The following is a 24,595-nucleotide window of genomic DNA, read 5'->3' as shown; positions in this document are numbered from 1 at the left end:
TAAAAGAAGAAATACTACTAAAAAACAAACTGGAAAATATTCAACCACACTAATAGTTGTGCTTTTTAAAAAAATATTTTTATTGATTTCAGGGAGAGAGATAGGAACATCGATGATGAGAGTCATTGATTGGCTGCCTCCTGCACGCCCCCTACTGGGGATCGAGCCCGAAACCCGGCATGTGCCCTGACAGGGAATCAAGTCCTGACCTCCTGGTTCATGGGTTGACGCTCAACCACTGAGCCACGCTGGCTGGGCTCTTTTTATCTTTTTTAATGTGGTTATCTTGCTGTTTCATCACCATTTGTTGAAAAGACATGTTTTCTCCACTATGTTGCCTCTGCTTTGTCGAAGATCAGTTGGTTATATTTATGGGGGTCTACTTCTGACTCCTCTGTTCTGCTCCATTGATCGATTTGTGTCCTTTCACCAGTACCGCAGTGTCCTGATTACTGTAACTCTATAGTACAGCACCGGCCCTCCAACTGTTCTTCGCCTTCAACATTGTGGTGGCTATTCTGGCTCTTCTGGGTCTTCACATAAACTTTAGAATCAATTGGTTGATATGCAAAAATAGTAACTTGCTGCAATTTTGAAATTGCATTGAATCTATAGATCAAGTTAGGAAGAAATGACATCTTGACAAAATTTTTTCTATTCACAAACAGGATAATTTCCCATTTATTTAGTTCTTTGACGTCTTTTTTTAGAGTTTTGTAATTTTCCTCATACAGATCTTGTATATGTTTTGTTAGATTTATGCCTAAATGCTTCATTTGGGGGGGGGGGGGTGTTAATGTAAATGGTATTGTGTTTTTAATTTCAAATTCCACTAGTTCATTGCGGGCAAATAGGAAAGGAACTGACTAAACTTGTATCCTGCAATCTTGCTCTTCACTTATTAGTTCCTTTTTTTCTACAGAATCATGTCATCTGCCAAAAAGAGTGTTTTATTATCTGTCCACTTTGTATACCTTCTATTTCACTTTCTTACTGCATTAGCTAGACCTTCTAGTACAGTGTTAAAGGAGGGGTGCAAGAGCACATCCCTGCTTTATTCCTGATCTTAGCTGGAAAGTTCTAGTTCCTCACTATTAAGCACGATGTTGAGGTTTCGGCCTTTTGCAGATAGTCTTTATCAAGTTCAGGAAGTTCCCCTCTACTTGTACTTTGCTTAATTTTTATCACAAATGGGTGTTTGATTTTGTGAAAGGCTTTTTCTGTATCATGTGATATGATGATGTGATTTCTTTAGCCTGTTGATGTAATGAATTACATGAATTGATTTTCTGATGTTGAGCCAATCTAGCATACCTGGAATACATCCCACTTGGTCATGGTGTATAACTGTTTAAATTGTTAGATTTGTTTTGCTAATATTTTGGTGAGGATTTTTACATCTATGTTTATGAGAAATATTGGTCTATAGCAGTGATTTTCAACCAGTGTGCCACAAGAAATCTTAAAACATACACTATCTGACTAGTCAGGGGCACTGACCTCTTTTCCATTAGACTGTCAAATAAAAAAATGACAACAGCCAACACCACTGGTCTTAATTAAAGAGAATTTGAAAACAACTGATTAGATTGAAGATCTGATTGTTATAAGGAAAGGTTTTTATTTGAGAATAGCTAATATTTTTGGAAATGCTCCTGCTTGATCCCAAAAAAGCTGATTAAGAGTCCATTTCCAACAACCCACACACCAAACAGCCTGATCCTGCAGACCACACAGGTCTGGCCATGGCACATCCATCCAGGCTGCGCAGCCACTCCAACACCAAACCAATTTCCCAGGAACAGGGAGGCTGAGGCCCTTCCCTCCCAGGCCAAGCCTCTGGTGGGAGGTGCTAACAGAATAGGTGAAGTAATGTGTAGGCACAAACATTTACTTCATTTTGACTGTGACCAAAGTCAGAGAGGGACAACAGAGCCTCAGTGACTTAGAAATCCTGCTGGGTTCAATGACCACACACCAAGGCTGGGAAAAGGTTGGCATCACTTTACGTAACCATCTCAGAATCTCTCATCCCAGGACACTGCAGGAATCTTGACCAGCAATCACATTTGCTCACCCTTTAAATCTGGACAGGTTCTCGCTCACCAAGAATGTCAGCTTAGATACTCCTCCACTTGCAAGCTGTCCGATGGAAGAAGACGCAGCATCTCTCAGCATTAGTTAACTGTGGAGCCCCAAGATGTGGGTTGAAGGCCTCTCCAGAAAAGGACTGGACAGAGATTTTGCTAACGGGCTAGTCACTGCTCACTCCACTGGCCACCTCTTTTCTCATCTCAGGTGAGAGTTGGAATGAATGTCTAATCGCAGAGATTAGAACTCACAGTGAAATGAGTCAGGTCTCTGTGAAGACCCCACTCTAACAGCACGTGTGTGTCTCTGTGAAGAGCTGTATTCAAGTCACATCAGCGTCGGAGCCTCAGAAAGAATGCATGTTTACACTCTGTGCTCTCCAACGGGTAATACTTATCATAAAAATCTAAAACATACTCCTCAGTCTTGAATCCAAACTTCTGGTACAGCAGCATGGCGGGGTTGCTTGCTGAGACGTGAAGGGTGACATCCTTGCCCATGCAGGTCTGCCAGGAGAGTGGAAAAATACAAGATGAAAGGAGAAAGCCAGAGGGAAAAATGAGTGGGTGAGAAACTCTTCTAAGTGTAGGTGGTTAAGTTTGGAAACCAGAGAAATCAGGGACTGAAGCTGGGAATCTGCAACACCTGGCAACAGCTGGAAACCGAGTGACACTGCGGCTGATCACAACACCCACTGAAGCATTCATCAGCACTAAGGAAGCTGATGATGGCAAGCTGAGTGTTCTTTTCTCTCTGAAGCAAAGGGCCGAGGGAGATATTTTATTGCCAACTGTATTATTTATAATTCAATTACATTTAAATATGTCAAACATATCTCTACCAAACACATGACAATCTTGAAGAAATAATGAACAAAGTTAAGTTCTGCCTTTAAAAACTAGATGTTAAATTATGTGACCAGATATGAAATATTAGGACTTTCATTTATTTATAAAACCTGAAGAATCTATACAGACCTTCAGAATCTTACAGTCCGCCTCCCATCCCTCCCAAACTGACAGAATTCACTTCTCAGAACTGAGGTTTCTATATTTGGCATCAGGCCAACCCTAGGGGAAGAGAGTAACAATCATTCTACCAGTACAAGGCAAGTCCTTAGATTCTTTAATTATTACTGCAGACTACAGTACCCCAAAGTAATATAAATGAAGAACTTGTTTTTATGAAGAAAGCACTGAAATACTGAAGTTGACAGGGTCCTTGAGATTTTATAGCCCGTGGTTCCACCAAGGCCCAACTGAAGAACTCTGTCAAAGGTAGATGGCTGCCTTCTCTCTTCTGAAGTCACACTGCATCTAGTATACCAAGGACACGGGCGTGTTCTGTGGTGAGGCTAGTATTCTCTCCACTGCAAACTGCACAGTCTGACCACGGCCATCACCAAGTGCAGGCCTGTGTAGTCATCCTGACTGTGTAGGACTGTGTCTGGGCCTGCGCTGTGTGGTCTGGCTCGGGGCTGGACACCCGCAAACAAAGATGAACGCTCTTCCTCCCACGCAGGAAATGCTCTGTGAGGCCTGACTGGGCCAGGCCTGTGCCCAGCACACACATCAAACTGTCCGCCTGCTCTCAGGCCCTTGCCAGTGAAGGGAAAGGCAGAAATCCTGCAGGCGGTCTGCTAGGGGAGAAGGGTGAGCACAGGGGAGGCCCCTTCTGTGGGTGCAGTGGGCGGAGAGAGCTGAGAGCGCCCCAGCTCAAGGCAGCACAAGCAGCACGGATTAACTGCTCAAAGAGCTGGGAAGAAAGCAACTTCTAGAGGACGGTCTCAAGGCTCTGGCCAACACTTGGGAATTATTGAGCAAGCTTCATTAAAAATTGGGAAAAAACCATTTTATCAACTCCATCCTCTACTTATAGATACGGAACAAGGACTGGTGGTTGCCAGAGGTGGGGGGGGGGGCAATGGAACCAAAAGGGACCAACTCCCAGTTATAAAATAAGTCGTGGGATGTAATGCACAGCCAGGCAAGTATAGCTAGTAACACTGTACTGCAGATTTGATAGTTGCTAAGAGTAAATCTTAAAAGTTCTCATCACAAGAAAAACAAATTTTTATAACTATGTACAGTGATGGATGGTAACTAACTTAATGTAGTGATCACTTTGCAGTGCATACAAAAATTGAATCCTTATGTTGTATACCTGAAACTAACATAATGTTGTATGTCAAGTATACCTCAATAAAAATAAAAATAAGTTCCAAACCAAAAAGGAATCTTGACCAGTAACACAAAATCGTACAGACCAGATGGTTTCTAAATAAAAGTTATCAGAAAAATTCTGGGCAGGGGAAAAAAATCCTTGCATGTTTTTCTGATGTTCGTATATAAATATATGGTCTATTTTCTTCAAAGGTGATACAGGTATATCAAAGGGTGAATTATAATCAATATTAGAATCAAGTCTTAGAAGGTTCATACCAGGCTATACAGTGATGGAAAAATGAAAAAAATCAAGAATTACAGAATATGTACTACTGATTGCTACAGCTTAGCTAAAGTGTCTTAAAAACACTTAAAAACTAAAAACCATAGTTCCACTTCCATGTGAGTCGTGGAGGTGCTGATTCTAAGAGTGGCAGCGTCACCAACATGGATCGTACAAGTGCTTCAGGCTTTCCCTCCGGTAGTTTCCCATTTTATTTACCTCGCATACTCACAAACGCGCTTCTTTAGAACTTGGACCTGTACAGCACTCTTATTTTAGAGAGGTGAGGATTTTTGTCTGTGTGTTTTAATAACCTCGCGAGTGATGGTGACGGGCTTCCTGCGCTCATATTGCACTGGGCTATGTTGGGAGGGCCCCGCTCAGACTCACGTCCCCTCCAATTCTCCCCAAAGAGCCAAGAAGCAAGTGGGTAGAAGATGAACCCAGACAACATACCTGGATCAGGTGATAAATCATGAAAGTTGCGATCCCTGCTCTTCTCCACTCAGGATGGACAAACAGAAATGAAATGTAAGCTTCATTGTACTTCACGTCGGGAACCATGAAGCCAAAAGCAATGATGACTTTTTTATACAGGACGACAACACTGAAGTCCGGGTACTGCAGGCACTCAGACAGGTCGATGCCTAAAGAAGAGAAACAATCGGAGATTCAGACTACGTGCCTCTTGGAATTATGAACACCAAGCTGTTCAGTCTGTACTTACAGCTACACCTGCGTGCTAAGAAAAAAACAGAATGAGACAAAGACACCACGCATTCAGATCATAAAGTTAAAAGTGAATTTTAGAATACACCAAATTTAACATCATCTTTTCTAAGTAGATATATTAAAAGAGGAGAGGCAGGACAGGGCGTGTAGCAGAGTGAACAGGGTCGGAACTGGACACACCCGGCTTTGACCCTCCTTCGCCACGCGTACTGGTGGGCACATCTCTAAGTGTCTCGGCCGCAGTTGCTACAGTATTTAAGATCAGAGTGTGCCTAGACCGCCTCACAGACTTGGGGTAAAGATCCCCTAAGAGGGGCCATATCACTGTATTCTTTACCTCAGACGTATTCAATTTATAAGCTCTTTTGTACAAATGCTACACTTCACAGTAAAAAGGTTAAATTAAAAATGAGCCCTTGTATAGCAAATGGAAGTCACCTAGTGTAGAGGCCGGAAGTAGTAAATGCTCCCAGAATGTTCCCGTCAGCCCCCATACCACTCCCAAAAGAGCAAACACAGCCCCACCACCACTCTCACTGTTGCACGATTATCAGACAATAAGGTGACAAAGTTCTCATCCTGATGAGTCTTATCTAACATCTGGAGGAAGCATTTCCCTTGTATTTCAAAGCCCAGTGGTCAAGCAGGTCCACAAAAAAATGTGTTTATATATAGCAATGAAAATGCGCTCCTTTAATTGATGTCTTTGGTCTTTAGAGACAGTGTATTAAGGCTGATAAAATGACAAATCATATTGGGTTAAAGTCTGTGAATGGGGTATTTGGCTTTTTAAAAACACCTTTTGGCTGTACTAGCATTCTCTAAGGAACAGTTAAATAAACAAAGCATACAGAATTATTAAGCAAAATCAAAAGTGTCTAAATGCCCTAGCTACTGGTCTGTGTATGGCTTATAGACATTACCTGGCATCTAAAAATACGTAGAAGCAAAAAAATTAAAAATAAAAATACATAGAAGCAAACAGGGTAAACCTTTTATTCTGGAAGCAGAGGCAAACAGAAGAGAAACAAACAAAAATGCTGTTTATAAATGAAGGCTTCTTCTTGATCTTAGGAAAGAAAGAGGTATTTCTATTTTAGCGTTTCTGTAATAGCAGAGACAAACTGAATAAAATTATGAGTAAAGATTTTAGGGTCACATGACATACACTAATTTTAAAAATCACTAAAGTTAACTACAGAAAACCAGTCTTCCCAGTGTGAGAAGGGGGACATACCAGGCCAGAAAAACTCCTGACACATGGAGTTTATCGTGGGGATGTGATTTGGCCGGACGTAGCAGTAATCGAGAGGTGCGTCGGGCTCTGGCGTCCAGTGAGGGTCACTCTTGTGCAGATGGGAGCGAATCTGTGACAGGAGTTGCAGTTTGGGTGGCTTTGTTTCATAATCGCGCCTCCAGCACCACAAAAAAGAAACAAATTCAAGTCAAAAAATACCCAGTTTTATTCCTAGCCATTTGATTCATGCAAACTCTGATCTTGAAATTTTGAACTAATTTGCACTACTTTATATGGCAACTAGCTTGATAACAGCTACAGAACTTTTTGGTATAAATTTAAAATTCACTCTTTCAACATTTGTCAGACCAAACCCCTCTGCACCCACCAGGAACTTTACTGGTCTAGTGAGCCTTATGAACACAGTGAGGAAACAGAAATGGAATCCTAATTAACCCTCTGAGTGCTCTGACCAAGACAGGCCAGGGCAGGGAGGATCCAACCCTGCCAGGGCAGCTGGGGAACCCCCCAAGACCGGGGAACCAGAGCAGGCTTGCACACTGCCTGCCCACATGTCTGCCTGGGAGGCAGTGCTATGCAGGGAGGATCAGGTGACCACGGAAGCTGCAGAGCAAGTATGGTCAACGAAGACCATGCACTCTGTCAATCACAGCCAAGACAGCGCTGGAGGCCGCTCTTGTCAGCTCGGCTTCACAGCACAGCCCAGACTCATCGCTAGAAACTGTCCCAACATCCAGTCCAGATTCAGGTCTGATTGAGACATCTCTCCTATTTTTTAATTTCACAGACTACTAAATATATAATATAACTTTAAAATTTTAAATAAAACAGTGAGTATGATAATCATAATGAAATCTAACAGAGTTAACCTAGCCTATCCTTGCTTTTTATGTTTTTATCAAAGGACCATCCTTTCTGCAAAAATGTACAGTTGAAACAAGTCAAGGCTGAGGCTAGACACAGAGCACAGACTCAGTCCTTGCTGCCTCCTGCTCACAGGTTTTGGTATTTCTTCACTCCAACAGAGGGAGACAGGGCAGAAGTCACAAACATTACTTCTCATGACACACTCAGCACCACAGCTTTTCTCCATATACCTGATGTATGGTTTCAAGATCCGAGAAGTGTAAGGACTAACAATACTCTGATCCACAGCCAAATCTTCTGATCCCACCAAACGATACAAAAACTTGGTGGTTTGGTGCCGAAATCCTTTCCTTGATGGCAAGGCAGTCTATGAGAAAGAAACACTGGTTACATAAAAACAAAACTATCCAAAAGATTGGTTTAGTTCCCACAGATAATTAGTACTTTTGACATTTTTATATATCAGAAAATAGGTCCTTTTTACATCACATATTTGAAAAGCTCATTTCTAAGAAAATTCATTGTATGAAATTAGATATGAAAAACTCATCCTGGTTGTCATAGTTTAGAATAATTAAAAAATGTTTAAGTTATTTAAAAATGTTTAAAGTCATTTAAGTGAGTGAAATGCAGGATTGAGCATGGAATTTACAGCTGCTATAGGTTTCATTTTACCTATATTACACCTTCAGCCCATTCATCAAATATTAACCAGTACTAGTATCATGAAGGTCACGTATACACAGGTTGGGTTTTAGGAGTAGTTCGTTAGCCAAACAGCCACAGGAGACAATTACTGCAGTATCTATATGTGGACTTCTTAAAATATGTCTATTCCATTGAGTAAATTTTACAAAAGTGAGACTGGTGTAGGTTATCGTCCCTAAAACAAATCGCAACAGTGGAGAGGCCCTGCCAGAGGTTCACTGAGGATGTAGTCTTTACTCCTTAGGCAGATGTCCTAACTGAACTGGTCCCAGGGGAGCCTGACTGGAGTCCTTTGCTCTCCAGTGAGCGCTGCTCCAGGGCCCTCAGTCATGCAGTAACAGAACATGTGCAATTAGGGTTTATAGCAAAGGCTCAAATGGAAGATTAAAAGGTACACTTATAAAGTAGTTTGCCAAGGGATGGATAAAGGTTAGAAACTTGAGTTGTTTTTGTGGAATCAGTTTGCTCTGAGCCTAGAAAATAACTTTGTTGGAAGAGAGCAAGAATTCCTTCTTTTATAATTTGCTCTCATTACTTTCCCAAACTGGACACCAAAACTTTCAAAAGCCATCTTTGAAATTCTTCCAGGACTTTAAAGTAAGTTTCAAAGTGAAATTGAAAGCTGTGGTATACAGTTTCCAAATATGGCCCCAACACTTCCTCCCAGGCCTCTGGGTACCAGCAGCTCCTCATATCATAAGGCAGAGTTTATGTCCCCTCCCCTTGAATCTGGTGGGCCTGTAACAGACCAATCAGAAAGAGGCAGAAGTAACATTCTGGCACTTCTGAGCCCAGGCCTTAAGGGGACTGGCAGCTTCTACTTTTTCCCCCTCTTTGAGTCCAGCTGCCATGGTGTCCAGGCTGGACCACTGAATGATGAGAGGCCACCGAGACAGGCTTTGGAGGAAGAGAAGCCATCCTGTTCATTCCAGTCCAGATCCAGCTCTCAGCTAAATGCAGCCACTGAAGAACCACCCAGCTGAGCCCAGTCAACCCAGAGAATTAGCAGAAATATTCAGTAGTCATTGTTTTAAGCCACCAAGTTTGGGGATGCTTTATAACACAGCAATAGACAACTACTGAAACACCAGCCACTGAACCACTAGCCCACGAAATACTATCTAGTCAGTGTCTCAAGATGAGTTCCGTAGAACCCTACAGATGTTATACAGCACCCCAGCTTCTTTCCACTGCCACTGCTTCCTCCCAAATCTAAACCACCCTCAGCTTCTGTCCAGATCACACCACTGCCTCTTATCAGTCTGCTTGCCACTCTTACCCCTTATCACCCATTCTCTACACAGAGCCATAGTCTCCTTTTAAAACTAATTAAATTCACCTCCCTTGATGGAAGCGCCTATCTGGCTTCCCATTGTATATTCATAATACAATTCAAACTCCTTGCCGTGACCTGCAGGATCTGGCCCTGTTACCTCTGTGGCCTCATCTCCCATCATTCCCTTCCTCTGTCATCACTATATTCCAGCCTCAGACACCAAATTGACTCCTGCCTTAGGTCCTATGCCTGAGTCTTCTCCCTGAACCTTCCTCAGCCTGGCTCTTCTTTGTGGATCAGAACTTGGTTCAAGTGTTACCTCTACAGAAAGGCACTCCTTAACTACCCCATCCGAAGAGTGCTGCTGCCCTCGGCTCCTCTACTCCACCTGAGAGGAGCAAACTCCCTGTCTGTTAAGGGAGTTAAGGACTGTCACCTCCCTGCTCACTGATGGCAGCTCCACAAGGGTGGTGAACCCTGTCTGTCCTAATTCACTGCAGTATCACCCGATTCAACAGTGCTTGGCAAATATGAAGTATTCAACTTAATGTTAGTTGAATGACAAATTGGTGGGGGGGAAAGTCCTAAAGTTAAATAAGTTTGGAAGATGTTAAATGAGCTTTTCCAAAATTCTGGTTCTAAACAAATTGGGAGTTAGGTGGGCTGCAGAGTCCCTTCCCAAACCTAATCTGGGAGAGGCCAAAAAACGAGAGGGAAGACGAACACAAAGACTGTGAGAAACCCCAAGGAATATCAAAGGTGGCTGGGTACAGGTGAGGCGGTAATGGGCAGTCTAGAGCAGAGAAAAGCTCTGCACCACCATGGGGATGGGAGTGTTTACTGATTAGGCCACTTCCTCTGCTCTGGATGGATCTCTGACCAGCAACTCTGCCAGGAAGCATCAACCAGAGAGGTGAAATCAGAGCAGTGCTGGTGGAGGGTAGACACCCTCGGGACAGTCCTGAGCATTCGATAGCCCCAGGCAATGACAGCAGAGGGAGGTGTAAAGGAGCACAGGAGGAGATGCCCTGGGAGTTTCTGAGATGAGGTTGCCTGATTGTGGAAAAAGATGAGGATGGTAAGTGGTTGAACGCAGAGCCTCACATTTTACAAAAGTTGCCAGGAGGGCAACAAGCCAGAAACCAGTCTTTTGCCCCTCCCTCCAGGTGTACACTGCCAGCAAAGGGAGCTGGTAAGACTAAGGGAATGTGCATTCACAGGGGAAAAAATCAAGACTTAAATAAGAAGAGCAAAACAAAACAACAAAAGATAAAGTATACGAATTGTGCTGGGAAAGGCAGAAATGATCAGACTGGCAAGAATTTTTTTAAAGCACAATAAACAGTCTTCAGGGAAATGTAAATCAAAACTACAAGATACCACTTGATATCCACTAAGATGACTATAATAAAAAAGACAGATAATAAGTATGGGTAAGAACGTGTGGAGAAATCGGTATCTTCACCCAATGCTGGTGCAAATGTAAAATAGTGTAGCCATTCTGGGAACAGTCCGCAGTTCTTCAAAAAGTTAAACATGATGTTACCATTTGACTGGGCAATTCCACTCCTAGGTATGTACCCCAAAGTAAAAATGTATGTCCACACAAAAACTTGTACACAAATGTTCACAGCATTATTCATAATAGCCAAAAGGTGCAAACAACCCAAATGCCCATCAGCTGATGGACGGATAAACAAAACGCAGTATATCCATATAATGGAATATTACTTAGCCACAAAAAGTAACAAAGTACTAATATCTGCTACAATATGGTTGAGTCTTGAAAAAATTATGCAAGTGAAAGAAAGCATTCAAAAAGACTACATATTATGCAAATTCCATTTATGTAAAATGTCCAGAATAGGGAAATCTACAGAGACAGAAAACAGATTAATAGAGGCTGGGTGTGGGATGGCTGGGCAGAAACAGCTAAAGTTTGGGTTTCTTTTTAGGATGAAGAAAATGTTCTAAAATTGATTATGGTTATAGTTACACAACGCTGTGACCATATTATAACCACTGAATTGTACACTTTAAATGGGTAAACTGTATGGTATGTGAGTTGTACCTCAATAAAGCTATTTTTAAAAAAGCAGAATAAAAAGGTTCCAAGGTAATAAAGGAGCCTGGAAACATGAAGCATCTCATTCATTATCATATATTAAATACAAGATCACTGAAATAAAGCACTCAGTGAATGATGCTAAGGACAGGTTAAGGATCTCTTCAAAAAGACAAAGGAAGGGATAAAGAAAAGAAGTAATGGTGTCAATATCCATGTTAGGATTCCAGGAGAGGAAATAACATAAAGGAGGAATCTATTTAAAGAAGCAATGATGAAGAATTTCCCAGATTAAAGAAGCATAGAAGATAACTTCCAGTTTCCAGTCCAACATCTAAGTAGATTACATCCTAACAAGTAAAAAGTTGAGCAAACTGAAAATCAACAACTTCTTAGATCCATCACAGAATTGAGGTCACAGGGCAAACCACTGCCCCCAGAATTGGAGAGACAGACAGGAGGATACAGAAAATCACAACTTATCAGAGCAGAAACCCATGAACAGAAAGCTCTGGGAACAAGTGCCAGGTAGAAAAACAGAAGCTGCAATTGAGAAATTGCCAGAGGCTTGGTGTGGACAAATCAGAGAGAAAAATCTCCAGGGGGAGGGTCACACATTTTTGTGTTTTACTTCCCAGAGCTCTACCAGGTTCTCATGGTAAAGATCAAAGAAAAATTGCCTCATGTTTAGCAAGGGGAAGGAAAAAGTATCCATTTTGAAATACATTAGAGTACAATGTACTCTGCTCTTTTTAACAAGGCCTGCTCTTAACAGAGACCATTTTGCCAGAGCCTAACCTACTGGCTTTTTTCAAAAGTATCTTGTTAGAAACATTTTCCCCCAGTTTTATTGAGAAATAACTGACCTACATCACTGCCTAAGTTTAAGGTGTACAACATGATGGTTTGATACACATTTACTGTTAAATAATTGTCACAATAAGTTCAACTAACATCCATCTTCTCACATAGGTATAAAAAGAAAAAATGTTTTCCTTGTGATGAGAATTCTTCAGATTTACTCTGTTAACAACTTTCCTATGTAATCCTATATAGCAGTGTTAGCTATAGTTATCGTGTTGTATATTACATTCCTAGTACTTATTTATCTTATACCTGGAAATCTGTACCTTTTGACCACCTTCCTCCAATGCCCCCTCCTCCCACCCTCTGCCTCTGGTAATCACAAGTCCGATCTTTCTGTCTATGAGTTGTTATTTTTAATTCCACATATAAGTGAGATCATACAGTATCTCTCTGTCTCTGTGACTTATTTCACTCAACGTGCCTTAAAAATACGGACCGCTTTGCCAATTTGCATACCATCCCTGCGCAGGAGCCATGCTAATCTTCTCTGTATCGTTCCAGTTTTAGCATATGTGCAGCCAAAGTGAGCACGTTGGGATTTTATCAGAGCCTAACCAACCTGTGGAAAGGGAAATACCCAACTGCAGCTTCCTCTAGCCATTCCATCCCTACTAGCTGGGGAGGGAAAACTGAGAAGCTCTTGTGAAATTCACAGCCCAGGGACACATGCTCACTAAAAGACAGATAAAAGGATCTTAACTCACAGCAGTTAAGATCCTAAATCCCACCTCAACTCCCTGCTGCCGGTGGGCTGCCCTCCCACAGAAGCCTGGAGGTCCGTTCTCTAGACCAGGTGTAACGGCCTCTGGACAGGACAGCGCATAGTCCTGACGTATGAATACAGCACAACGCCATGGTACTAAAGCACTGCTCTCAAGAATCCAAGGGTGGGGGTGGGAGGAGAGTTGGGGAAAAGTACTCAGGGTCTACATAAAAATTGCTGGGCTTTATTTTTTTTAACTGTTCAGTGTGAATACCCCTTCATACATCCGTGTTTTTCCCTCTTTGGGCATTCAAGGCAGAACCTCCCAAAATTACTCAGGACTTTAAGAGTCACAGCATAATTGTGTCCACTCCATGGGGCTCCCGCCCCGAGAGTTTGAGTGCTAACTCACCTGGTAGCGGTCAAGGATTCTGAAGTCCTGGCAGGTGGTTCTGTATGTGGCTTGGCCAGCCGGAAGTCTGGAAACTCCTCCTTCTTTGGCTCCATAAATCCCATCGACTAACAGAAGAGCAGCATTAACAACTTGATCCAAGTCAAAAAGTGGTAATCCCCTATCCCTTTTTGCTTGTCTGACAATCAGTTTACGCTTCAGTCTCCGAGCTTCTGGTGTCATGGCAACGGCACTGGGACAAGCTTCCAGCCTCTTCAGGAGCAGCTTCTCCTCATAGATGCTCACAGGGGTGTACTTGGGCCCTTTAGGTTTCCTGTCCTTCTCCAGCTGTGGCTTCCTCTTTTCTCGAGCCCTTGTTTGCAAAGATGTGTTGGAATCTGTGTCTTCACTGTCAATGTCCATCCTGTCGGGTTTCTCCTCCTCACTCTCTACCTCCTGCTTTATCTGTTCGGGTCCTCTGACCTTCTTCCTGCCCCCAACCATGGTCCCAGAAGCTGCTGACCCAGCAGGGGGCGGGACGTACTCCATCCCTGGGTCTATGACTCCATCACCTTCCATCTCGTCGTCATCTGTGCAGAGTACAAAACAGGACAGAAGAAATGCAGAGCATACTATGTGCAAGGTGAAACATACACTTTTATATCATGGGCCATACATAAAATAAAAGACCCATGGAAGGCGAGTCTTACCGTGAAACAAGGCCTGTGGTGGCATCACATCTGGAATCAGATCTGCTTCCGAAAGCAAGCTGGGCGTGGCCGAGTGAGAGGCAGGGGTCCCAGGGGCAGAGAAGTCCAGAGATGGAGAAGGAGATGGGCTTGTCAGCGGAGTTCGGTCAGAGGAGCTCAAGGATGAAAAGTCAATCACTTCTCCTTTTTCTAGAATCACGTCAGGCCTGCGGCCTCGGCTTATGAACTTTACAGGGGTCGAAGAAGTGCTCCTGTCAAGAAAGCCAGCAGCTTCCTTCTGTGCTCTTCTAATGTCTTTCGCTTCCTGGGTACGAGACCTTTTTTCTTTTAATTCCATGGCTGACTCCACAGGATTGCGACTCGCCCGTTTTCTAAGTCCTTCAACAGTAATAATGGGATCTAAAGCTGGTTTGGAGGCTGCTGGAAAAGAATAAATACCTAAATTTTTGAATAAGCATTAAACTTTAGTTTCTTTTGCTAATTTATTATTGTAAACCTTCTACCACATTCAAAATTGAGAAATGTTCGCCCTGGCCAGTGTGGTTCAGTTGGTTGAGCATTGTCCTGTGCACCAAAAGGTTTCCCGGTTCGATTCCTGGTCAAGGCACATGCCTAGGTGGTGGGTTCAGTCCTGGACCGTATGGAAGGCAACCAATCGATGTTTCTCACATTGATGTTTCTCTCTCTCCCTCTCTCTTCCTCTCTCTCTAAAACCAATAAAAACATATTTTTTTAAAAAAAGAGAGAAATGTTCAATGGATGCCTTACATGAGGACTTAGATATCTCTTAACAAGAAAAAAAAATTATGATGTAAATTTAAACAATTAAATACTATCTTTCATCTATTGGAATTGGTAAACATTGAAAGTTTGATAATGCTCAGCAAGCGTATGGGGAAATAAACATTTTCATGCCAGGATGTATTACCCTATTACAACTTTTTGGAGGGTAACCTGGCAATACTGATTAAAGTTTTGAATGAGCATGCATTTGTTACAGCAATATGCTCCCAGGAACTTATCATACAAAAATGTGCACATATACACAAATGTGTACAATTGTAATACTGTTTAAAATAACAAGAGAGATTACAGTTTAGTAACTGTTACTCTCTCTCCCAACTAGGAGTGGTTGATACCTCCCTACTCCATGTGATTTGAAAATAAAAATTAAACAACAAAAGGTTCTAGAAATAACCGAAATGTCCATCAACAGGAGTTTAATAAATGATCAGATGGAATGCAATGAAATAAAAGAAACTAGGGCAGAGTTGCATGTACTGCTCTGGACAGACACAAGGTATACTGGGAAGCAGGGGCAAGGAGAATAAGTACTGTGGATCCATGTACAGGTTTCCTTTGAAAAAGTAAGAAAGTGCTTAACTGTGCAGAACAGATTTCTAAATGGATTCACATGAGTCACTGTGGTTAACCAGGGAGTGAAACTGCAGGGCAGGGTAGGTGCAGAGGAGCAGCTTCCAGACCTTATACCCTTCAACCCTATTTGACTTTTTCCCCCAATTATAGTTTTTTAAATGTAAAAACTCATTAAAAACTTTTTAGATAAAAAAAATCAGATCAGTGTGTGACAGTAAATAATTAGTTCTTTTTAAAGTGTGAAAATGGGCCTGGCTGGTGTGGCTCAGTGGTTGAGCATCACCCTGTACACCAGGAGGTCGCTGGTTCGATTCTCAGCTGGGGCACATGCCTGGGACTGAGGGCTCGATCCCCAGTGGGGGGGCGTGTGGGAGACAGCCGATTGATGTTTCTCCCTCATCAATGTTTCTATCTCTCTCCTTCTCCCTTCCTCTCTCTCTAAAAATCAATGAAAAAAATATTTGAAAGTGTGAAAATAGTATCATGGTTAGACTACAAAAAAACAAACAGTCCTCGTTACTTAGAGATTACACACTGAAATGTTTACAGTGCAGTGGTGATGCCTAGAGTTGCTCTAAAAAATCCAAGGGTGGAGACGGGTAGAGGGCTGGGGGAAGTACTCAGTCAGGGTCTAGATAAAAGGAGATTGCCAGCAGTTAACCGCTGAAGTGAGGGGAAAGGCACATGGGGATTCATTATATTCCTCTCTTCACATTTGCATATGTTTAAAATTTTCCACAATAAAAAGTTTAAAAACAAAATCAGATTGAAAAGAGAGAGCGTTTCAGATAGCAAAGGAAATTTATAAAACTGGTAACTTGATCAGGAAATTATCATATTTTTATATAGTTCTTTATGGTATATAAAAAGATATGTCACAATAAAGCTGCCAAGCAGAGCTGCTCCCCAGGCTACGGCTGGTAGAAGTGGGGCTGCCTCCTCAGCTCCCACTTGACGGCTTCGGTCTGGGCAGCACGCCGATGCTGCCCTCGTGACGGTACCTTTCACTTTCAAAGTCGAGGCGGACAACTTTTCTCCTTCGGGTTTCATTGTCGGGGGCTTGTTGTGAACAAGTTTCCACCATCCTGGTTCTCCGAACTCCTGAGCACCCGAACGGAAGTACATAGGACTTCCCACGCTGAGGCAACCCGCTACTGTGCTCCACCACGTCGAAGTCTTTTTCCTAGAGAGTCCCAGAATTTAAAAATTATTGGTTTCTTAAATCCTATAATTATATAGAAAATACACTCTACGAATACTCTATGACTCATAGCCTATGATATGCTACGAACCTGCAATCTTTGAAGGGACATAAGTCAAGAGAGAGGCTCTGAAGTCTGTCTGGCTTCAAATCCTGGCTCTACCACCTTCTAGCTGCCTGTTTCTTCATTTTTAAATTAGGATCATAGAACTTACCTATTTAATCCTCACTAGGTTGCTGTGAGGATTAAATAATTCAGAAAGCTCATAAAACATTTCTCATCACAATCATCATGAGTTCTACAAGTAAATTTTAATTAAACTTGAGTTGCTTTTACATGTGAATTTTTTTTTTTAATATATCTTTATTGATTTCAGAGAGAGGAAAGGAGAGGGAGGGAGAGAGAAACATCAATGATGAGAGAGTCATTGATCGGCTGCCTCCTGCACGCCCCTGACTGGGGATCGAGCCCACAACCCGGGCATGTGCCCTAACCGGGAATCGAAACTCGATCTCCTGGATCCTAAGTCGATGCTCAACCACTGAGCCACGCCCGGCCGGGCTATATGTGAGTTAAATACAGCTCTCGAGAAGGCAACAGGAGAATCATTAGCCCTGGTAAATAGTTCATTTCACCCAAGGTACCAGATGCATCTCTCAGTCTGTTCCTATTGGCCTTTACATAGTAGAGTGGGAATAAAACTATATTGTATGTTCCATGAACTTTGAGGGAGTAACTGGCAAAAAAAAAAGAGCACGCATTTCAAAATAACTACACAAGAATGTATGTAACAAAAAATTTTAAGTATGTTAAATGTCAACTATTCAGGTTCCTGTTGAAAATTCTTTCAAAGGCAACTGTTCTATTTCCCTGAAAACGTAAGTCAATTACCAGAAATCCTTTCATAACGAGGCCAGTCTAACAATTCAAAAATATTGCTTGGAGGCAAAAGGAAAAAGTATTCTTAGGAACAAAGATGTACTAGGAGACACAGAAAAATAAAAAAATAAAAACTTTAATAGGTATAAGCACCGTCTGTGATGGGGCAATAACACCTTAGCTTCTCCTGGCAAGGTTTTGGTCCCAGAGCACTCTAACTCCTTTGGTCTTTTCCACTCCTAACTTTTTCTAACCTTTCCAAGCCCTCTCCTCTTGCCCAAAGAATATGTCCAAGGGGGAAGTCATTCTACTTGCTTTCTCACACATTGAGTATGTCAGTCCAGCTGGTGGTATCCCACAGGTCCCTTAGGCTCTGTTCACTTCTCTTTAATCTTTTTCCTCAGACTTGATCATTCCCATTGGCCTAGCCTAAAGTTCACTGAATCTTTCTTCTGCCTGTTCAAATTTGCCTTTGAATCCCTCCAGTGACTATTTCATTGCAGTTATTGTACTTTCCAGCTCCACAATTTCTTTTTTGGACAATAAACTGCTGTTAATTTTAATCAATTTCAACTTTCCCTGGAACTTGCAAGCCTTCAACAGACTCCAAAAATCTAAAATAGTTACATCAGACAGATTCTGCAATTCCAGTTGTTGTCTAGGTAGGGAGAAAGATTTCTGGTGCTTCCGACTCTGCCATCTTCCCAGAATCCTCATATAATTAAAAAAATTTTAAATACTAAGAATGTGTTGTCTTATATACCTTGAAATATAAGATCTACTGATTTTAAGATACATCATTTTATGAACAAGAAAGAAAACTATCAAATTTTGACACACCATCACTTGTAAGATATATCCAGCTGTCAAGAGAAATCAAAATTTGAAATATTGTGCATCTTAAAATCAACGAAATATGGTAATAGAATAAAGTATTCAAACTATTCTCCACTAGTCAAAGTTATGCCTTCTCTAAGAATTCAAGACTAGGACTGTAAAAGCAAGTTAAATGACCACACACACAATGGCAATTAAACTAGTAACTAATAAAGCTTTTGTGTAGTTTTTAATTTGTTTCTATAATGGTACATAAAGTTACTTAGGTTAGCCCTAAATAATCTTTTATACACTTAAACTTTAATAAAAATTAAAAGCATAAAAGCAAACCTGTAAATATCGGAAAGAAAATGTATTCAAATTTAGAACTTCATTGCACAGTATACTATTCTCTTAGCTCTTTTTTTTTTAATTTATTGCTTTTAGAGAGGGAGGAAGGGAAGAGGGAGAGAGTGAAAAAGAGAGAAACACTGATGTGAGAGAGATAGATCAATTGGTTGCCTCCTGCATGCCCTTTGACCAGGGATCGAACCTGCAACCTAGATATGTACCCTGACTGGGAATCGAAATGGTGACCTTCCCGTGCATAGGACGCTTCAACCAACTGAGCCACAGCAGCCAGGGCTATTCTCTTGCTCTTATAGCAAATGAGAAATCGTTATTATTGTTAGGAATATAAAATGTTCTGTGGATAACAGAATTTAAATCTTAGTAGCTGTGAAAAAAGTTTGACTAAATGCTCTTTGCAGCCTGGTTCTCTGGGGTGTAGTGATTGTGTGTATGTTCACACACAGCGACAGCTGAGGGCATGGGGACCACATCAGGGAGCACTTTCAGGTGACTTTCCAATCCCTGATGTTTAAAGCAGAGTTCCCAGAGGAAAGGTTAGCACTGGGCAAGAAACTGTCAAAAATCACAGAGTAATTTTTAATTCTTTCACTCCTTCTGGTTAGGTCAAAGAGAAAGTTTGTTGCTTGAAATTCTAACACATGTAGCCTCCCCTTTTGATCAAGAAAGAGGGTCTCAGATTGCCTCTACAGGCCATGGGCTCCAGCTACAACCTAATGGCATTGTTTTATTTTTAGTGCATTTATGTTTATAGTTTCATTATATTTATGGCAAATAATATGAGTTTTTCACTTACCAGGGTGGTGGGAAGTTTCTTTTTAAAGTGAATGTATTTTTTTAAAGTGACTTAATTTAAATAAATAAATAAATGATAATTCAAGTGATACATTATTATGGCCCAAACCATTAGTCTCGTGGTTAAAATACACAGCAGCTGAAAAGTAATTAATGCCTTTCAGTAGACATATTAGAAAGAACAGGCTCTAGAAATGAACAAATGAAACGGAACAACTTCTGTTAATGGCAATAGCCTTAAAAACAGGCAATTTAAATCCAATTTCTTCCACAAGACAATCCATTAAACAGAACAGTATTGAGAGATCATGAAAACATTCCAAGATCTAATTTTATCAGTTTTTTTCCTTTCTTGTCCTTTATAAATGGGATGTATTAAGTTCCACAAATAGTGCTAAATCATTGAACTAAAACAACAGATTTCTTTTCTTTAAGAAAGAGAACCAATTATACTGTCAATTCTTTTCTTAGTACCACTAAAATACTCAAGAACAAAATAACTCCTTTTGTAAAAATGTACCGAATCTACTCTATTTTCCCCTCACAGCAAGCTTTCATAAGGTCACCCCCCCCCCCTTTCAAATGCCTTCCCTGACTTCCCAGCAACATTAGCCCTGGCCAGTGTGGCTCCACTGGCTGGAGCATCGTCCTGTGCACCCGAAGGTCAGGGCACATGCCCAGGATGTGGATTCAATTCCCAGTTGGGGCGCATACAGGAGGCTACCGACTGACGTTTCTCTCACATTAACGTTTCTTTTCTCTCTCTCTCTCTCTCTCTTCCTCCCTCTCTAAAAAAACAAAAAACAAAAACAAAAAACACACACACTGATGGTCTCAATGTCTGTGCACTGGCATACCTAGTCTGATGAACCAAAGCAGCCACCACAGAGGAGTGCACTCAGCAGCAAAAAAGGCATTAAAATGAAAAGGGGAATGAATGAATAAGCCACATGAGTATTAATGTACCTAGACTTTGCTAAACACTTTGTAATACCAAAAAGTATAAAAGTGTTCCTTCCATTTAATAAAACAAATACTAAAAACATAAGCCTCTGTTAATGAAGAGCAGTATCAACAGGTACAGTCAACAACTGCCATTATTTTTCTTCTGATAAGGCACCGATTTTAAAAGGAGAACGATAATGCTGTCTCCTCCAATTAAACAGTTACTTATCCCACTATTAAACAGCCTCACTTAATCAAACTATTGTTAACAGTCTACGAATCCCTTCAAAATCTCTTAATGTTCAGGAGAAACCAATAGTTTCCTCTGCAAGTAGGATGAGTGACTACACTTTTAATAGTACATACTTCTACTTTGATTTTCATAAACAAGTTTTTTAACTTTAAAAAGGGACATTTTCTGTATTAAAAAATTCTCTGTAATTGCCACAAGCAAATGCATACTCTAATTCTCTAGAGCAGCGATTTTCAGCCAGTGTGCTGTAAGAATTTTGAAGACATGCAATACCTGACTTCAGTCAGGGGCACTGACCTCTTTTCCCTTAGGTTGTCAAATAAAAACATGACAACAGCCAGCACACTAGCCATCCAGTGTGAACAAATCAAAATTATACCTTTTCTTTTTTTGTCAGATGGGCAAAAAAATGCATTTTGGTGTACCACAGAATTGTAGTAGTTTATATGCCATGAGATGAAAAGGTTGAAAACTGCTGCTCTAGGGGGGCTGAATTAGGCCAGTTCAAATCTTACTTTCTTCTTTCTTTACATCTTTGTTCAAGGATAAGATTTTTAAAAAATCACGTTACCTATTTCCTAGTAAAAAAGTCCAATGTTTCTCAATAAAAGCGCAGATATCCTCTTTCCACCTGAAATAACCTTGACGGCCACTTCCCTCCAGAGACAAGTTGTACATTGCCAACATGACAACCTGAAACACAAACGAAACAAGGGCTGGGAGAGAGGCATGGTTAAGTGTGTTCATCTTTAAGGGGGAAAGTGTTTTGTATTCTGGGTAGTAACGCTGGAGAACGGAGGGGAAAAAGAATATCACCTTGGAATGTTCTCAGCATAGACTTTTACTTCCCTTTTTGCTCAGATGAGTATCACTAATCCACTTAATTATGTGCGGTTTTTCTTTACATGTTACATATGCAGGGGTGATGTGTGGTTGAACTGATTATGATAAATAACCACTGTCCCGGTCAAACCCCCAAGCCTGTACCCCTCCATCTCACACAGCACAGAACAAGTGTTAACCACTGGCCATCAAAAGGCCTCCAGGTATCTACTCCAGCCAGCATTTTGACTGACAGTGCTAACTTTATTGAATATTTTGGAAGTCACCCGTTCCTGTATACTTTCCCCCTTTCATGTGCCCTCACATTGCCTTGTCAGAGAAATGTGAACCTCATTTTCAATTAAAATCAGTTTGGTTTATATAAAAATGATATGGTGTGAAGTTTTCAGGAATCTCAAACCCAATTCATCAAGTTAGCAGTGAGTACCAAGAACTCCTTTCCCTGCACATTCAGTGTATAATTTTCAAGGCGGGGGCAGGGGGTGTGACTCTCCAAACAGCTCAAAAGCTCATGTAAGTTCCTCTTTCTCTACATATTCAATAACTCCCTTGGGGGACCAATCTCATGAATTCTACAGGAAGAGCCTTTTACTCACTTGCTGCCATGTTAGCTTCAGCCTTTCATATTGCTCCTTGCCATCTTCTGAGCAATCGGAACAAGTAAACCTAAAAAAATTATCACCCTTAAGGTAACTGAGCTGTTCCCTCAGCTGACCTAGGAGAAAAACAAAAAGGTGTATCATAGGTTTATCTAGAGCAGGAGAACTCAAAGGTTTAATTAGTTTTCAACCAGACTTTCCAAGTTTCCCATGTTGTTTTTCCTTTTTTTTCAGCCAGCCCACGATAGGAGGCGGGGAAGGAAAGAGATTTTTATTCTTCCAACATCAACAGTATGCCCACTGATTGCTGGTTCCCTAACTTTTATAAAATACTGGGAAAAGCAGGTATTACTGCTCACTGGATTTTCCAGCTGCTAACATTCCTGACTCCTATAGGTCTCTTCACACATTCTTTCAAAAAATATCTGAGCTGCCACCGAGTATCAGGCCCTGGGATAGGAACTGGGATACGCCCAAGACGGGCATAGTACCTGCTCTTAGCATTTACAGATTCTGTAAGGGAAACATGAGGAAATAGGTAATCACATGAGCACAGTGGTTCTCCATCTTCACTGTACATCAGAATTACCCAGGGAGTTTTTGGTTTTGTTTTTAATATGCCTTGGCCTACCCCACGTGAAATGACTGTTTCCAAGGTGGGGCCTGGGTCTGCATTTTTACAAGTCCCCCAGATGACACATGCTCTGTAACACATGGAAACCACTGCAGCAGTTAAGGCCAATGCAAGGGCACATAAAAGTGGTGCTGGACCCCTATTGGGAAGATAGGAGAGCTAGAAAAAGTGGGTTCTACAGGATGACTAGAATTGGCCAGGGGAAGAGAGATGCTTGTGTGTATGGGGAAGGGCATGGAGGTTAGAGATGCACATTTCAAACAATTAAAATGTCCTAAGTCTCAGGGATAAGAAAGACTTGTTTGTAGAGATTAAAAGCTCATCCTAACAGCAAAATCCTGTTTATGTGTGAGGATAAGAGGATACTAGAGAGAGAGGCTAAAGAAGTTAGGGGCACAATCATAAGGGGCAGTTTAAAAATGTATCCTGTCAGGACAGGGAGAAAGCCACTGAGATTTTCAGGCAGGACCCCGAATTAATAAGCAGAAAGAGACAGCTCACAAACAAAAACTACCTAATATGTAATAAATTCTAGGTTTGTTTTTCTATAAAAGTTATGTATTAGTACTATTAATCTGAACAATTGAATCTTCAACATTTCCACATACCAGATAATGACCCACTTCACAATTATATGTATATAAATATTTCTCTGACCTAGTTACAAATTCTATTATGCAAAGAATTCCTCTAGTACATATGTCTTTACTGGTCTCTGCCTAAAAGAGAAATCCTGTTTTGGTAAGACTCACGATGACTGCCAAAGCACTCTCCCTTGAGGACTAGAAAGCTAGCAGTTGAAAAGACTGAGTTGAAAAACTAAAGTATCAGGGAAGCACAGGTGAATTTATCTCCTGCGAGCAGATCAAAGAGGCCAACAAGGAGAGAACAAGAATGTTCCTAGGAAAAAACAGCACAAAACAATCTGCTAATCCTGGCCTTACTTCAGCATCCAAAAGCAGGAGTTATCCATATAAGTTAAATATTAAGAGTATTTTTTATGAACTTGAACTTTAATTCTACACTGGGCCTAGAATTTGGTCCCAAAATCCTAACATAGCCTTGTTAGAAAAATTTGGCTAATTCTTTAAGTAACACAGGACTTCCAATTTTCTAATCTTTATTGAGTCACGATCAAAAACGTTATTTTAACAACGTGATAAATGTTGACAGTAATTTTTATTAGTATAAATGTGTCTGTTTTATATAAATTTGTAGTTAATCAACTAAACTAAAAATAAATATAATAATTATCCTTTTATTTAGGTATATTTTACATTCATGTTTCTTTCACAGGTTAGAAAAACCAACCACATAGAAACTGACAAATCAAAGGAATCAAGAAGCTCCTTACTGGCCGGTATCCATTTTTGGCATTTGTCACAGAAGTAGGACAGCTGCTCTTCCATCCAGGACACATCTCCTTCGTCACTGTTGAGGGAATCCCCACTCTGATCATGAGACAAGTCCACTGATGCCTGGTCCTCTGATTCAACAATCAGGAGAGTCTCTCCTTCCACTTCACCCTCCTCCAGTCCTTCTGAGGTAGATGTTCTTGTGGCTTCATCATCATGGCGACTTATCAAACTTCCTAGGTGGATGTTACTATCCATCTCTTCTTTCTCACAGGGCCAGATGTGCTTTTCTTAACAATCCTAACTTCTGGACACCACGCTTAAAGGGGCTTTTATCAGGACTATACAAACAGAAACTCTTCAGAAGAGTGTCTGCCCACTTCTCTACTCAGATATAATGAACTTTTAAAGC

At 41.1% G+C, this 24,595-nt stretch overlaps 1 protein-coding gene and 1 non-coding gene across 3 annotated transcripts; both read right to left on the bottom strand.

Moving 5' to 3' along the window:
- Window positions 1-216: 216 nt before the first annotated feature.
- KAT14 (lysine acetyltransferase 14) lies at window positions 217-24,443 on the bottom strand. 2 transcript variants are annotated; one of them, XM_016211986.2, is made up of 10 exons: window positions 24,183-24,443; window positions 22,192-22,310; window positions 21,324-21,445; window positions 16,495-16,676; window positions 14,117-14,536; window positions 13,428-13,996; window positions 7,627-7,763; window positions 6,509-6,684; window positions 4,996-5,186; window positions 217-2,597 (listed from the first exon to the last, which is right to left on the bottom strand). In XM_016211986.2, exons 1-10 carry the CDS (start codon window positions 24,439-24,441, stop codon window positions 2,424-2,426), a joined length of 2,349 nt encoding a protein of 782 aa, XP_016067472.2. In that variant the 5' UTR covers window positions 24,442-24,443; the 3' UTR covers window positions 217-2,423. The 2 variants fall into 2 exon arrangements, with proteins under 2 accessions (XP_016067472.2, XP_016067474.2); XM_016211988.2 differs by having other exon boundaries at window positions 14,117-14,533.
- Window positions 12,737-12,843, bottom strand: LOC148092730 (U6 spliceosomal RNA). The gene has a single exon (XR_015714866.1). It is a non-coding gene; the product is annotated as a U6 spliceosomal RNA (small nuclear RNA).
- Window positions 24,444-24,595: the final 152 nt, after the last annotated feature.

Source organism: Miniopterus natalensis, chromosome 7 (assembly GCF_054644295.1).
Source record: "Miniopterus natalensis isolate mMinNat1 chromosome 7, mMinNat1.hap1, whole genome shotgun sequence".
NCBI classification, from domain to species: Eukaryota; Metazoa; Chordata; class Mammalia; order Chiroptera; family Miniopteridae; genus Miniopterus; species Miniopterus natalensis.
The sequence above is the reverse complement of the archived record's forward strand: the minus strand, read 5'-3'. Positions and strand labels throughout refer to the sequence as shown.